We start from the raw sequence: 15,358 nt of genomic DNA, 5'->3' as shown, positions 1-15,358 counted from the left end.
ATTCTCCACACTTGGCAGTCACCTTCAGTTCACATCAATACACCATCACTGATCAGGAAACTAAGTCTACTATTGCAGTGGGTCTTGAGGATCATGGTCTTTTCAGACTTACTGATTTGGTGATTCTCAAGACTTAGCTATGGCTGCTTGGAGATCTTCTATCAGTACACTTTGGCATTAGCAATATGAGCACTTAAATGTTCATTATCTCTCATAGCTTGCTTGGGATGAGATTGTTCTTAGATTGCCAGAGATTCAGACTCAACAGCTTGGAGTTTGTGATGCATGCCAGGCTATCGCACACCTTTCACCAGTGGCAATTCTTAGTGAGCTTCTCAGGTACTTCAACTTGTTCATGCCGATATATGCGGCCCTATGGCCACTCCTTTTGTTCTTGGGTCCAGGTACTTTCTGTTGTTTGTAGATGATTTCAGTCGAAAAATGTGGGTGTATTTCCTTAAAAGAAATCAAATGCATTTCCTGTATTTTAGAAGTTTAAACAGTTAGTTGAAAAAGAGTCTGGGAAATCTATTATGACTCTTGGATCAGAGAATGGGGGGAAATTTTGTTCTAATGCTTTCTCTAGCTTCTTGGATACACATGGCATCAAACGCCAGTTAACCACACCCCACATGCCACAACAGAACAGTGTAGTTGAATGTCATAACAGGACAATCACCGAGATGGCTCGTTCCATGCTCGAACACATACATGTTCCGAAGCAGTTTTGGACAGAAGCAATTAACACTGTCGTTTATCTGTTGAACCAATCACCCACAGTGGCGGTCAAAGGTAAAACTCCGAAAGAGGCCTGGTCAAGTCGCAAGCCCAGAATTAGTCACCTGAAGGTTTTTGGCTCTCTTGCTTTTGTTTGGATCCCTGATGCTTCACACACCAAGCTAAATGCCAAGAGTCAAAAATTGATGCTTGCAAGATATAGCATTCTTCACAAAGCCTGCCACCTGATTGATGTTGAGACATCTCGTCTCATATATAGTTGTGATGTAGTCTTTGATGAGCAACGAGGACCATTCATGCCTGTTTCTCCTGTTCCTGATCCAACAGACCAGCCTATGCAGGGTCATGATTTGGGAGTTTGGCTTCCATTAGGTCCACCTGATGGGAGGGCTCCAGTAGCTCCTGTAGCTTCAGTTATTCCAGTGATACCTGTACAAACACCTCCAGCTTCTCCTACAAGATCACCTCGCTTTCTAGATGCTTCACCTAACTTTGATCCAACTTCTTCTGATGAGGATCCTACTGATCAAGCATCTCCTAGTACTACTGTTGGTCATCCTCCTATTCGACCTAAGTGGTGGGCTAAGACGCTTGCTGATCTTCGTGATGATGAGCTCATTGATGGGAGAACTGCTCGAAAAAAGAGCAAAACTACAAATTCTATTAACTTTGCTCTTATGGCCAACATTCACAGTGTGTTTAAACCTCAAACATATTCCGAGGCTAAAGGAATTCCAGAGTGGCTACAGGCCATGACATCTAAACACCAAAGCCTACTGAAGAACACCTGGGTCCTTTCTGATCTTCCACCAGGGAAGAAACCCATTGGCTGCAAATGGGTCTACAAAACCAAATACAAATCAGAGGATACTTTGGATAAGTACAAAGTTTGTTTAGAGGCAAAGGGATTTTCTCAACATCAGGGCATTGATTATGAGGAGACCTTTGCTCCTACTGCAAAGATGAGCACCATCAAATTAGTCCTAGCCATGGCAGCACAATTTGGCTGGAAGGTCCATTAGATGGACGTAAAGAGTGCTTTCCTGAATGGTGATCTCCATGAAGAGGTCTACATGACACAGCCTCCTGGTTTCAAGGTTGCTAGTAAAGACCATCAGGTTCTCAGATTGGTAAAAGCTCTCTATGGCTTGAAGCAAGCCCCTCGGGCATGGTACATCAAGATTGATAAGTACCTCGGTGATCAAAACTTCAAGAGGAGTTCTTCAGACTCAAATCTGTACATCGAGACTACTAACAGTGACATCATCCTTCTGGTTATCTATGTGGATGATATAATCATCATTGATAGTTCGGCATCTTTGATTCAGGGAATCAAACTGAACTTATGCCAGTCTTTTGATATGACTGACCTTGGGCTCATGCATTATTGCTTAGGTGTTAAAGTTTGGCAATAGTCTTCTGGTATATTCATCGCTCAATCCAAATATGCTAGGGCCTTGTTAGACAAATTCCGAATGCAGAATTGCAAACCTGCATCTATACCTATGGAGAAAGGTCTCAAGTTATCAACAAAGTCTGATTCTCCTTCCGTTGATGATACTACATATAGGCAACTAGTAGGCAGCATCATCTACCTCTCTACTACTAAGCTTGATATCAGCTTCGCAGTTAGCTATATTTCACACTTTATGACAGCTCCTAAGGCTGATCATTGGATGGCAGCAAAGCATGTGCTTCATTATGTGAAGGGCACTTCAAATTATGGACTTTTGTACTCTCGAAGTTCCAATCCTAAACTCAATGGGTTCACAGATTCAAATTGGGCAAGCTCTGTTGATGATAAAAAGTCAACATGTGGATATGTGGTTCAATTTGGGATCCAGTGCAATCACATGGACCAGCAAGAAGCAGCACGTAGTTTCTCTCTCTTCTACAGAGGCTGAATATAGAAGGACTGTTAAGGCAGGATGTGACGTTGTTTGGCTTCGTCGGACTCGTCGGATGCTTGGGGATATGCAAATGTCACCAGCATGACCGACTACTCTGTTTGTTGATAACGAAGGCATTATCAAGTTAGCACGGAATCCAGTCTTCCATGAACATACCAAGCATGTGGATGTTCATTGTCATTACATACGACAGCTGGTTGAAGACAGGACTATAGATTTACAATATGTTCCTACCACAAATTAGACTGCAGACATTTTCACCAAGCCTCTTGGTCCTGATAAGTTTGTCAAATTCAAAGGACAGCTTGGTGTGTTTGATAGATTAACCATTAAGGGAGGGTATTACAATAATAGATAAGTCGTCTATTATTAGTTAATGGTTATCTCTTGTAAATATCTTAAGCATTAAGTTTGCTTTTGTTTTTTGCTTTCTCTAGAATAGAATGTTTCTATTCTTTAAGATCGTTTCCTAAGGAAACATCATCTCATTCTTTTGTATATATTGACCTTTCAGTCTCTGTTAATATCAAGCAAGTATTTACCAATTACCTCATAATAAAAATTGTGTCTAGTTTCTTGCAATTGTTTTGGATTGCACCTAGAGTTACTAGGACAACCACCTGCACAAGGATTTGCCAAATTTTCCTCAAAATTGTGGTTTCATTTTCATCTCAGCGTCTCTAGCCACATGGAGTGAAACCTTTGTTTCTGTACATCAAGCTGGCAAGTTTGTGGTTATCTTGGTCTACATGGAGTGATACCTTTGTTTCTCAACACCAATTTGGCAAGTTGGTTATCTTGTTCATTTTTGCAGAATCAAGGAGAGTCTTAGCAGCAGCCTCATTTTGCAAAAAGAACTGAAGAGAATGGGGCAGCCTTCTATGCATTCATGATCAAGAGGGGGGCATCCTTCTATGCATTTGTGATCAAGAGCGGATAGCCTTCTATGCACTTGTGACCAAAAGACTTGTAGGAACCTTTTGCAGGTAGTTAGTATGATGACCATTAAAAGAGGGTATTAATATATTATATTATTTCAATAATGGTCATCTTAGTTGTCATCTTAAGATTCTTAGAGTTAGGAAAGTTTGTTGCTATTTTTAGCTTCTATTTTAGCTTTAGTTAACTGATTGTTTTTATTATAACATAGTCACATAATCTCTATTCAAGGAGCTCTATTTAATATCGAATTATCCACACATATTCATCAGATCTTTATCAGCTACTTGGTTGTCTGATTGAGCTACTTCGTCACTTGGTTGAACTCCTTGGTTGTGTAGTTGAGCTACTTGATTGTCTGATTGAACGACTTGGATGCGTGCTTAAGTTGTGTGGTTGTCTACTTATTGGTTGTGTGTCCACTTCACCTACTTGCTTGTCTATTTCTTGTAACAAGTCAGATTGAGGTGGTGACAATATGGTCGAATTTTAAATATGGTAGCCAAATTAAAAGAGCATTCACTATATATTTACACAATGTTTGCACATAATCTTTTGTTAATATTAAACATTTATGACTGACATGACATTGTCACTAAAAGTCTGAGCAATGCCTAAATGACTTGCTTGGAATGATCTACAACTGAAACTGCCTAGGCCAAATGATCTCAAAGTCCCTTAAATGTCTTGTTTGGCCTACGAGACCATGAGCAAATAGGCTAATGACAAAATCATGCTATAAGCGTTAGAAAGGGAACATTACAATTTTTCCTCTACTGAACTATTCTTGATGGAGTGGTTTTTGAGATAGACCAACATTTTCTGCTGTTGTATATTAAAAGTTGAGCAGTGTACATGACTAAAAGAAGGCATGATGGTGCCATTTCAAAAGTGTTAATAAATGATTTTATTGTGAGATGTTTTAATTTTATCATTGTTTCTGGGTAGTATGTGTCTGGTTGTCTTGAGTGTTGGGCAATAATTTTTTTGTAAGTTGTTGGGCGTGCAGTTATTTGCCGGGCAATGAAAAGGAAGTTAGGTATAATAAAATGGGAGACTTAATGATTTTTTGTGGAGCACTTGGTATTTGCATTGATGTAATGTCCCCTTTTTGGCTAAGTTAGGAAAGCCGAGACAATTACATCAGCTTCCTTTTCTACTATGTCAATTGAGTACTATTTAAGGGAAGATAAACCAAGCTCAATTGCAATTGCTGATATAATTAATATAAATATGTGTAAATGATATAGATATTAGTATATCAATAGCAATATCTGATGTAGCTGATATGGAGTATGCTATATAAATCATGTTCCTTATCACTTGTAGTACTATTATGCAATATCTGATATACAATACCAATATGCGATCAATAATTGTTGCTTTCAGCAATGGCTTCAAATTCTGATAAGTCTAATTATGTATGTACCAACTGATGAGAGGATGTCGCCTATGGCAATGCAAATTGCTAGATCTTATCTTATCGTTATAGTATATGCAGTGAAGTGAGATATGTTGTTTATAGTAACAATATTGTGTTTCAGATCAGATGGAGTTAAGTATTTGCAATGTCTGATATAGAGATCGATTTAGCAGCAATAGAGTTCCTGTGTCAAATATGGATATATATTCTTGCGAGATTAATCTGATGGCATTTCTTATATGTTCATGATTATTGCTAGCAACCAATGATGGATGTTGTGTCTAATATATCTTAGTGTCTGCAATCCTTAGATGTTGTCTCCGATTCCCCAATATACGCTTGCACCAAAATGCCAATGGTGATTCACTCTAAACAGAACAGATCTGTATAAGGATTAATAAATAAAAGAGAAGTAATCAATGATGCTCAAATGAGAGCAATTGAATGCCCTCTTATATCTTAACGGTGGACTGATAAGACATGATGCCAAGATGCATGTCTCATCTCTTCCCACAACCAATTCTTTTAGGATTCACACCACTAATCATATCCCTTCATTAAGGAATCACTTAGACTCCCATTTCCATGTTAACTATGCAGAAATCATCTTTCATATGATATTCCTCCGATGTTATTTCCATATCCAAAACCTTCTTGGTACATAGAAGAATGAAGCCCCCTGTTGTTTTGACATTGAACCCATTGATTGGCACAGTATTCAATTTCAACCTTCTGACTATTTTGTCAGTAACATAGTTGTAGGTATCACTGCTATCGATGAGGATATAATTCTCTGTCTCTAGCTCTATGTATAGCTCAAGATCCTCGTCATCAACAACTTCGATGTAGTGGATGTGTCCTTCTCCCATGCATCGATGTCCCCATTGCCACAGTTCCTTACATGCAAAACACAAGTTCTGCCTCCATAACTAATTTCTAGACATATCATGTAGTATTGGAGGACCCTTTGGAGGTGGATTTGTTTTGATAAAGGGCTTTTGTGGCTGCCCTACCAGTGTACCCTTGGTAATGATTTTCCCTTTCTTTGTGGAATCTTCAAGACTTAAGGCCTTGCAAATCACTTACCTTAATGTTTTTGGTTCCAAAGCTCTTGGCACTCCACAAAATATTCTAACAAGCCCTCTACGAAAAAGAACACAAGCCTTTTGTCTGAAACATCTGTCATCATTACTACAAGCTTTGGGAATTTTGATACATAGTCATTATGGTGCTTGTTTGTTTGAGTTGAGTCAATTCCAGGAAGTAAGCCTTGGGATCTTTTCTATCAAATCTTTCTATGAGCTTATGTGTGAAATCAGCATATGTCGTTATTTGACCAAATCTGTGGGTTACAAGGCCATGGTGCCACCACTCATGGGCTAACTCCTCCAAGTGTAGAATAACAAATTTGACAGCTTCTTCTTCGATCATGGGACTGAGACGAAAATAGGTATCCAACTTTTGTATCCATGCTTATGCAATAGCCTCTCCAAAGCCATGATAGGTTGGAGGTGACATCTTGCTCACTTTATGTTGCAAACTTTATTTGGGAAGTAATCTTTCTAACCTCCTTTTGATCCATTCCTTATGTTGTGAAATTGTATAAACGGAAGTTGGTGCCTTATCTTGGAATTAATCTACATAGAGGCATCCGTACTTGCATTTATGTCTCCTTCTGCTAGCCTTGGCTCTTCGCCCCCATTGTTTGCTGTATGCTTAGGTAAAAAAGTGAGTTGTGTGGGGCATGAAACTTTGTTGCTTTGGTTCTCAGATCCAGAATGACTACCCTCAGGACCATTGTTTGGTCTAACGTTATTGTTTTTGTCATGCATGGACTGCATCAACAACTACGTTACCTGGTTTGTTTGCTCCTATTGTTTGAGCATTAGTTCTTGCATTTGAGTCATCTGCTTCAAGAAGTTCTCAAATTATTCATCTTTGTTTGCCATCTTTTTCTATTCTAGAAGTCTCAGCAACTGCCTTTTTCCTTTCCCTCTCAATTGATCTGTGTTCCCTGTGACTTAATTGCATAAGACACCCTCAGGTTGGCAGGTTTGAGGCTTTGATACATTGTAAGGTTTCAAACCCGAGACACAAAAAAACTGGATATAATGTCAATAAAAAAATTATAGTACTAAGACAGATTCACTCAATCTGGAGCTATGCACCAAACAAAATATTACTGCCTGAGCAACTATGCCCTCAGAGCAGGCAAATGAATTTATTTTCCAAAATTGTCCATGTCAAACACAAACTTGCAACAAACCTAAATACCCACCATAAATGCTAAGCCCAAGGATGTCCTCCACCAGAAAAAATGAAGTAATTCAAATTTAATGCTTAATAAATTGGACAAAACCCAAGAAAGGTCGGCCCACTTATTTTGGGACATTGCAGGAAAGGTTGTCTCATGTGCAGGCATTGACTGGTGGTTTCTGCACCAGAGAAGGAATTATTTCCACAGCACTTGAGGAGGCATTAGACACACTTAAAGAAGATGTCGAAGGAAAGGTGTCTCATGCGCAACATTGGAGAAGGCATTAGACATACTCGAAGGAGATGCGGAATTTTGAAAGAAATAAGCTACTTGTGCATGGGAGGTGAGAAAACTTTTATGTTCTCTCATGTTGTGTACATGATTGCAAGTTCTGCAGTCAGGAGATCCACTAATGCAGTTAGTTTGGCGTTTCCTAGAGGATCTATAGTCAAGGATTCCACTATTGCAATTAGGTGGTGTTTCTTCAGTGAGTAAAGACAATTGGTGAAGGTGCTTATTCAAAGTCTCCAAAAGGGTTGGGTTCAAAACCCTTGCAATGTTCCACTCTTGTTCTAGCATTTCACATTAATTATGAAAGTTTTTAGGTTTGGATTAAATAGAATAAATTAGTTAGATATTTAGTTGTTGGGAATTTTACATTCCCGTAAGGAGACTTTGATAGTACTTTAGGAAAATAATGGCTTTATATAGCCTATATTGATCAATGTAAAGACATCCTAATGACATCCAAATGAATTTATTGATCAATAAAGTTTTCTATTTTCACAATCATAGTTTAATATTTCTCTATTCTACTCCCAACGGAGGACACAGATTATGGTAGAACAAATTCCATATTGAAAAAATGGAATGCAGACAAGAATTGTTGAAGAAATAGTAGTGACTTTTCCGGCTAGGTGCGGGAAGAGAAAGAAAAGATAAAAGAGGAATGCTGCAAATAATAGCATTGGAGAATGCTATAGATAATTTACTATCTAGAAGAATGGTCCTACTAAATTCCACTTTTGTGAGATATGCTCACAAAACTCTTATCCAGCAAGTCTGAGATGAACAGCAGAGGGAAAATCAAAAGGAGCATACGAATTTTTTTCACACAACTGCTTGAAATGAAGGGACAAGAAAACAGAAAGTATGGTAGATGAAGGGCACAGCTAGAAGTTAAAGAGACAAAGATAAGAAAGAAAGAAAGGAGTGTACATGGCACGAAACATGAATCATTCAAGAACTGAAAAGATTAATATAGAATGCAGCACTAAGGGGTTTAATAGCAGTTGTAGATAAGAGGCGTTGGGAAGAAAAGGAGTAGTTGCAAGCAGGAGAGCAGAAATTGAGGAAGTTTTTTCTTCACAGGGAAGTCAAAAGAATGAAATTGGCAACCAAATAGGTGCACAGCAAAGAAAATGATATAAGAAGAAGTCAAGCGCCATAAGTGGAAAACAAAGAAATATTCCAAGAAGAGCAGGGTTAAGGAAGTAAAGAGGGGGGTGCCCAAGCAAAGGGAGCACTAGAAACAAATTGAGATCCCTGTGAGGCCTAGGAGATAGATCTCCAAAGTGGGATTAAGTCAGTAGTAGAAGGAAACAGAGGATGATGACTTGGAAAAGACAGGCTACTCTAATAAAATAGAATGGGAGCTATTAGAGTGAGAGAAGAAGCCATGGAGGGGAAAATGGGGGACGGTGAGGAAAAAGAAGACAATATACAGATATTAGAGACCGTGCTGGAAAAAGAAGTTGGAGTGCACGAATTGACTAGCAATTTGCACATGATGAAGAAAGAATACAGTAGAGTGCAAGAATATTGCAGAGTTTGCTGTGGTGCATGGAAGGGAAGAGGAGATGGAAAAAAAGAGGCATAGCAATTAGGAGGAGAATTGAGAACTCCATTTGTACAGTAATAAAAAGAAGAAAGTTGAAGAAGATTAGTGGCAGATTAAATCAAAGAAAGAATGGTGTAATAACAGTAGAATATATGGCTACCTGTGAGAAGTATCAATAAAAAGAGAGTGTATAATGTATAGCTGCTTGTATAAATTATATGTGACTGCAGGGCATATGACTTTGTTAGCTCGGGATGAATATTATAATTTTGCCTTTTTTTTGTTCTGTCATAAACCAGAGAATTTTATTACAGATATCTGTACATTTTTTATCGCCAGGATTGGCAGAATGTGTGTAAGTTGCACCATAACAAATTGTGAATAAATGGAGCATGTAAGAAATTTATGTTTTGAAAGTAAAATAAAGTTTGAAGATTGTCATTCACGTCATGAATTCCAGATGTGTAAAGTTGCATAGCTGCACACAAAGACAGTCTGAAAAGACTCTCTGTGTATGGTCTGCATTAATAAATATTCACATATACATAGAGATCAATGCATACACAATAAGCTCAGCTATCCCAAACTATCTATCAGAGTATGACATACGAATTCGGTGCCTTCCATCCATGAAGGACTATCAACAGAGACATGTTACTAAAAGAAAGAAAATAACACACTATTTTGCAAATATTGATTTGTTCAAAAGAGAATAGCAATACATGTACTTATAAAAGAGGCACACTCATACAACCACAAGCCCACCCACATATTGGCCACACTGTTTGACAAGAACTGATAATTAGCAAAACATTTGCCAGTTCACTAACAACAAATAGTAATATACCCATTGGAAAGTTGATTAGTTTCTACACAATATGATGTGTAATACTCAATAAAATGTTTGTATTATGAAATTTTGCCGGATTAAACTTTAAAGATTTTTTTAAAATTGCTACTTTACCTACCACTCCTCTTATTTGTGGAATTGTGGACCTAAAATAAGCTAGCTTAGCTATGATACAATTACTATCATAATGAGCATAGAAGTGAAAAATATGGAGCAAAACATGATCCAGAATTGGTTTACATGGCCAATTCTAATCTTTACACCCAAAACCTGTGTCCGTACCTAGCATCTTTAAGTGGACTCTTATTCCACTACAAAATATACTTAAATTAATAGAAGTGAACATAAATTATGAAAACTCGTAGATCCATTTCTCCTGTATGATTACTAAAAATTTAAGCATACTAATTAAAATTCATTTTAGTAGACTAAAATGATAATAGTATTGTAACATGATTACAATTGCATTAAACAATGTCTGTTAACTACTATGCATCCTTTTTCTGCTTTCTGTGAAGGTGCTCGAGTCATGTATAGATTGTTAAATCAATTAAATGTGAAACAAAGAATGTGGATAAAATTATGAGCTTAAAGGCCAGCCTTAGGACCAATGCGGCAATGTTCAATGAAAAGTACTAAACCAATAAATGACGATCCTTCCAGGGAACTTTTATTTGCTACTGAACATCAGTATTAAATATGTAGCTTTGATATAAACAAATTCAGTCAAGCACTATACCTTTTCGCGCTCAGATAGCTTGTCCAATTGCATGCCAGATGGTTTTGTATTATGCTTCTGACTCTCCTTTTTTTCTGTCTTAGACCTACCTAGATTGAGATTGTTGTTCTCATCTAGTTGACCGTCACAGTGATGAAATCTGCTAGGAGCTGTTTGAGAACGCCCAAGGCCTGCAAATTGTAGAATTAATTTAAAACCGTACTTAAGATAATTATATTACAAATTGTAGAATTAATTAATTTGGAACCACAATGAAAATAAAATTGCATTGTCTTATATCCCTTGAGTTTCCTCATAAAAACGTACACATAATATTCCTACAACCTGCTATTAATGTGGTTGTGATACAACAAAATTCTACATGATATCATCCAAATACCTTCCATGTGTAAAATAGCAAGCACTATAACAGTTTTCTTACTGATGCCTGAAGTTTATCAACAGCAACGTTCAATTAGCACAACTTGGACAAGACATGGATCATAACAAATTTTAAATGCAATAGGAATGAAAGAAGGGTTTGCACCCGGCCCATCAAACTGATGATAGCTAGTAGTTGCTGAGATTGCAATATCTTGCAAGATGTGGATGGTTACTAATGTTTTTAGAGTGGAAAATTATGAGTATATCAGGAAAACTGTGATTTTCTGGCAATCTCTGACAATTTTTTCATTAAAAAATTACAGTTTTTGGACTTTAATAATTTTTGCACCAGTTGTTTTTTAATTTTGCCTTAACCTAACCCTGACCAATTTTCTTCCCCAAACTTAACACTAACCCAATGTTTTCCTATTATTTGAAAAAAGAAAAACATTTGTCTTGCCAAGTTATTCACAAGAAAGATATTTGCTACTCAGATAGCTATAATGCAAATATTGTTAAGACTTGGAGAAATATCAATGTTGAATTCATCCTATGTTAAGGCTTGGAGGAAAGCTAACTTAATTCAATACGAACTAATCCTATAATTAACCAAATTTTGAAACATGATTTTCATTAGATTAAAAAAGAAGCAGTCAACACTCCTACACATAACGTCATCTCTTTGTTCAACAACAGTTTCCATCTAAAGAAAGACGCTGGCAAGGCCAGAATATCCACATAGTTATTCCGGAAAAATTTAACTGGAACTAAACAAGGGATATATAAGCCAACGGCAACTCCTCGCTAATCACGTCCTTAAATTATATTCCAGACAAGAAGCGGGTCAAAACTCCAGGGTACTCACAAAACTCTGGCGAGGAATGCTTTATACTTGGACAAGCAATTTTAATTGAAATAGACTGTAAAATATATAAAATGTTTCCAGACTTCATTCTGATCCCTGACCTTCACGGGGATAAAATTAAAATAGGTATAGATTGGTAGGAGCCCTCGGCCCTAGATCCACATGACAATGAAATAAAAATAATAATAAATCAATCAAACATGTTCATGATAGATTTTAATGAGAAGCATAAAAGATCTAGTAAGTAGCATTCAGTCCTTCTTAAACATATAACAGCTTCTAGCGAAATTCAAATTACAATTTTTTTTGGGCTGTCTTCAGAATATCTCTTTTTCTCGGTAGGTATACATGAGATCATATTCATTGAACACGTATTTCTATGGAAGGTATGTAGCCAATACATAACATTAATGATGTAGAGCTCCAGAGACATGAATGCAAACCTTGAGGAGATGAGGGGCCTGACATGGAAAGGCACTGCTTTTCCAATTGCAATGCAGAAATGGAATGCAATGTCTCTTCATTGTTTGGGAGAGAAACAGATTCCGATCCACTGGCCATCGTCACTGCCAGGGCCTTCCCTGTATCTTTTGGATCACTTTCCGAGCTCCTTGCCAGAAAACCGCCATTACTTGATTCGGTGTTCACGTGCGAAGGCCAAGATTCAATTTCATTTGATGTAGAAGTTGAACTCGAATAATCATAGTGATGGTTTTGCCTCTGAGCCCATTCATTAGTTCTTCTGTAACTATCTTCCTGCCCGCCATCGCCTTCTGAATACGTCTCTACAGACTTATTGCGGCCCTCAAGATTACTCAAACTAATCATTCCATTGCTGAAAATTTTAGCATCCATTACCACTTCAAGGAATAGCCAAATCTCCACTGATAATTTGTTCAATACGAAATAAAGTCATTTCCTTCGTCACTAGGGAAACCGAATGGAGAGGAATGGGCCCTACTTAATCTTTTCCTGCTATGGCCTGCAAGTCCACGTCAATGCCAATGTTAGCCCCAAATCAGTTAAGTTTAAAGTTCGAAGCTAGAAAGAATAAAATCAAATCTTGTGCAGCTCCCGAGCAAACGATTTATAAGAAGACGTCATTTAATCCTATATTGTTTTTGTACAGTTCCGGTGTAGTTATGGAGACAAAATTATACTCGACATGCCCATTCCCCTTTACAACAATGCCAATCGAATCCAGTCCGCCTTCAGCACTGCACCGCTCTCTCATCTATTTTGACTTTCTTACAACCGAACGATAATGTCCGCACTCATCAACAAGAAAAATTTGCTCGCCTACCAGTCAGTCCAGCTTGTGCGCGCGTGACTCGTTGTTAAACACGCATTTCGTTCTCGTCTACGTATCTGGTCAAAACGGTGTAAGACTTGCCGTAGCAAATCAAGTTTTCAATTAAAAAATACTAAAGTCATAATCTCGTGCTTAGACGGAGCGAATATTCTTTTACACCGATTTCTGAAAATAATTTCATTGCTAGCAAATTCGGAATTTCTATTGCCCAAGAATATAAGTGTTTATTTATCTGGTACTTGGCTGTGGATCATTATCAAAACATCGGATTGGAAATGCGTTTGTGTTTAAAATTATATGAACCCATATAGGTATCACAACAACCAGAACTGCTAAAGCGTATTGGCATGGCGATGAAAACAAGCAACATAAGCCACACTCGTGCCAAGTCCAGTGGCAAAAGAATCGCAGCTCTAAAATTAGGGTAGAAATGGCAACCGTTATGCAGCTCGACTGAAGAAAAAGATGATTTTCACATACCCCACAACTAACACCAAAAGACAAAATATGAACGACCAATTAATTTCTACGAGGAAACATTTATGCTGGGATAGGGTGAGGAGATGATCGCCCACAGCAACTCCCACTGCAATTGATTTCCATTTCAGTAGACCCATGAACAATTTCAACCGTATACCTAAATTGCAAACTGTATATAAGACATTAATTAGTCTGGATTTCGAGAAACGAAAAGGTATTTACGTAAATAATACTCAGAAACGCCATTTTTCCCCACCCATACCGCGAAAGATCAAAACGCTTTCAATTCTTGACCCTGAATCAGAAAAAATAAACCTTATAAACAGAAAACTCTGACAATGATATTAACCTATACAGCAAGCTCCGCAGAAATCTCGGGCACACCGATTCCACGCAGCGACAAATTTAATTGGATTAGCTGGAGGCAGTAGAGAAAGAAATTGCCGAACGATAGTGAAGTAAATGCTGAATGCTCGCTACATAGAAAACATGGGAAGAGAGATGCGGCGGCAAAATTGATTATCCGTGGGAAGAAGCATCGGTACGACAATGTTTACCGTGTATTTGGACTGCAGGTGTCTGCCATGGCCCCCACCATTTAAGCGGTAATTTTCCTATCCACGTGCTTAATCCTTACTTCTGTGATTCCGGCGTTTCTTGTTTCCATCTTTAGCTTCAACAGTTTTTATTTTATTTTATTTTTAAAATCATACAAGAAACCAGAACTCTTCAAGAATTTAAGTGCATATTCTTTGAAATATTCTTACAATGCTTTTCTTGTAGTATCTGCCACTTGCCAGCAAGGATTTAGTATGAGTAAGAATGATATGTGGATGGAATTTCTGGCTTTTTATTCGAGGTAGAATTCGGGATAGATTTTTTTGAGATGAATGGTTTTATTTTATTTTAGAAATATCTTCCCATTCACTTTTGATAAATTTTGATAGGGTTTTACGAGGGAATTTGGATTAGCCAAAATTGAGGTATGCCATAAAAATAAAGATAATTCTAGAGTTGATAAATAATTTCAAAATAAATCATTGTCATCTTTTATCTTAAAGATAGTGAAATGATCATTCTTCTATCAAACCAAAAGATCATTAAATATAAAAGCTTACTAATGAATCATGATGAATAAGCAAGACATGGGAACGTGTTGGATTAATGGCACAAATCTTATTACATGCTCAAACATATGGGAATGCATCAACATGTTATTGAACTTTGTGACTCAAGGCTTAGCAACTACTCTGCTACATCTCGCTTAACATTCCTACCTTATTGTCCCTAGACACAGTGATGGACAAAATTATGAAATTATCAAGAAACTTATGCTAGGTGGCATTTGAACGAGAAATAAAATCAACATAAGGATGAAATGAGTGTTATTTTGCCAAGATGGCAATTAGTAGGGGCTATTATACAATCTAAAATTGGACACACTCCAATTTACTGAAGGTTTAGCACCTATTTAATGCGAGATCATCAATCTTCTTGTGTCTTTCATTCATTCTTCCATTTTCGGTCCTTCCTCCTAGGTGGAATCGGGGTAACACCTAGTAGATCCTATTTAAAGCTCCTATTTTCATAACATTAAGCTCGAGGTAGGATTTACCCTCCTAAGTCATTCTTTTCATTCATC

At 37.5% G+C, this 15,358-nt stretch overlaps 1 protein-coding gene across 4 annotated transcripts in view; it reads right to left on the bottom strand.

The window, feature by feature from the left end:
- Positions 1–14,287, bottom strand: part of LOC149542784 (sterol 3-beta-glucosyltransferase UGT80B1-like) — a 126,148-nt gene extending 111,861 nt beyond the window's left edge. For 2 of the 4 annotated variants that reach the window (XM_089797679.1, XM_089797681.1), the window contains exons 1-3: positions 14,066–14,287; positions 12,368–12,906; positions 10,697–10,866 (exon numbers count right to left, since the gene is read on the bottom strand). In XM_089797679.1, the coding sequence (XP_089653805.1) occupies positions 10,697–10,866; positions 12,368–12,779 (582 nt within the window). In that variant the 5' untranslated portion in view covers positions 12,780–12,906; positions 14,066–14,287. Of the gene's footprint in view, positions 1–10,696; positions 10,867–12,367; positions 12,907–13,084; positions 13,232–14,065 lie in introns of those variants that run through there. The other 2 variants (XM_089797680.1, XM_089797682.1) reach the window with 2 other exon arrangements.
- Between the last annotated feature and the right edge of the window lie 1,071 nt (positions 14,288–15,358).

The sequence above is a fragment of the Cupressus sempervirens genome, chromosome 8, assembly GCF_028749045.1.
Source record: "Cupressus sempervirens isolate cs-2001-9-10 chromosome 8, ASM2874904v1, whole genome shotgun sequence".
Taxonomy (NCBI): Eukaryota; Viridiplantae; Streptophyta; class Pinopsida; order Cupressales; family Cupressaceae; genus Cupressus; species Cupressus sempervirens.
This window is presented reverse-complemented; position numbering and strand designations above follow the sequence as displayed.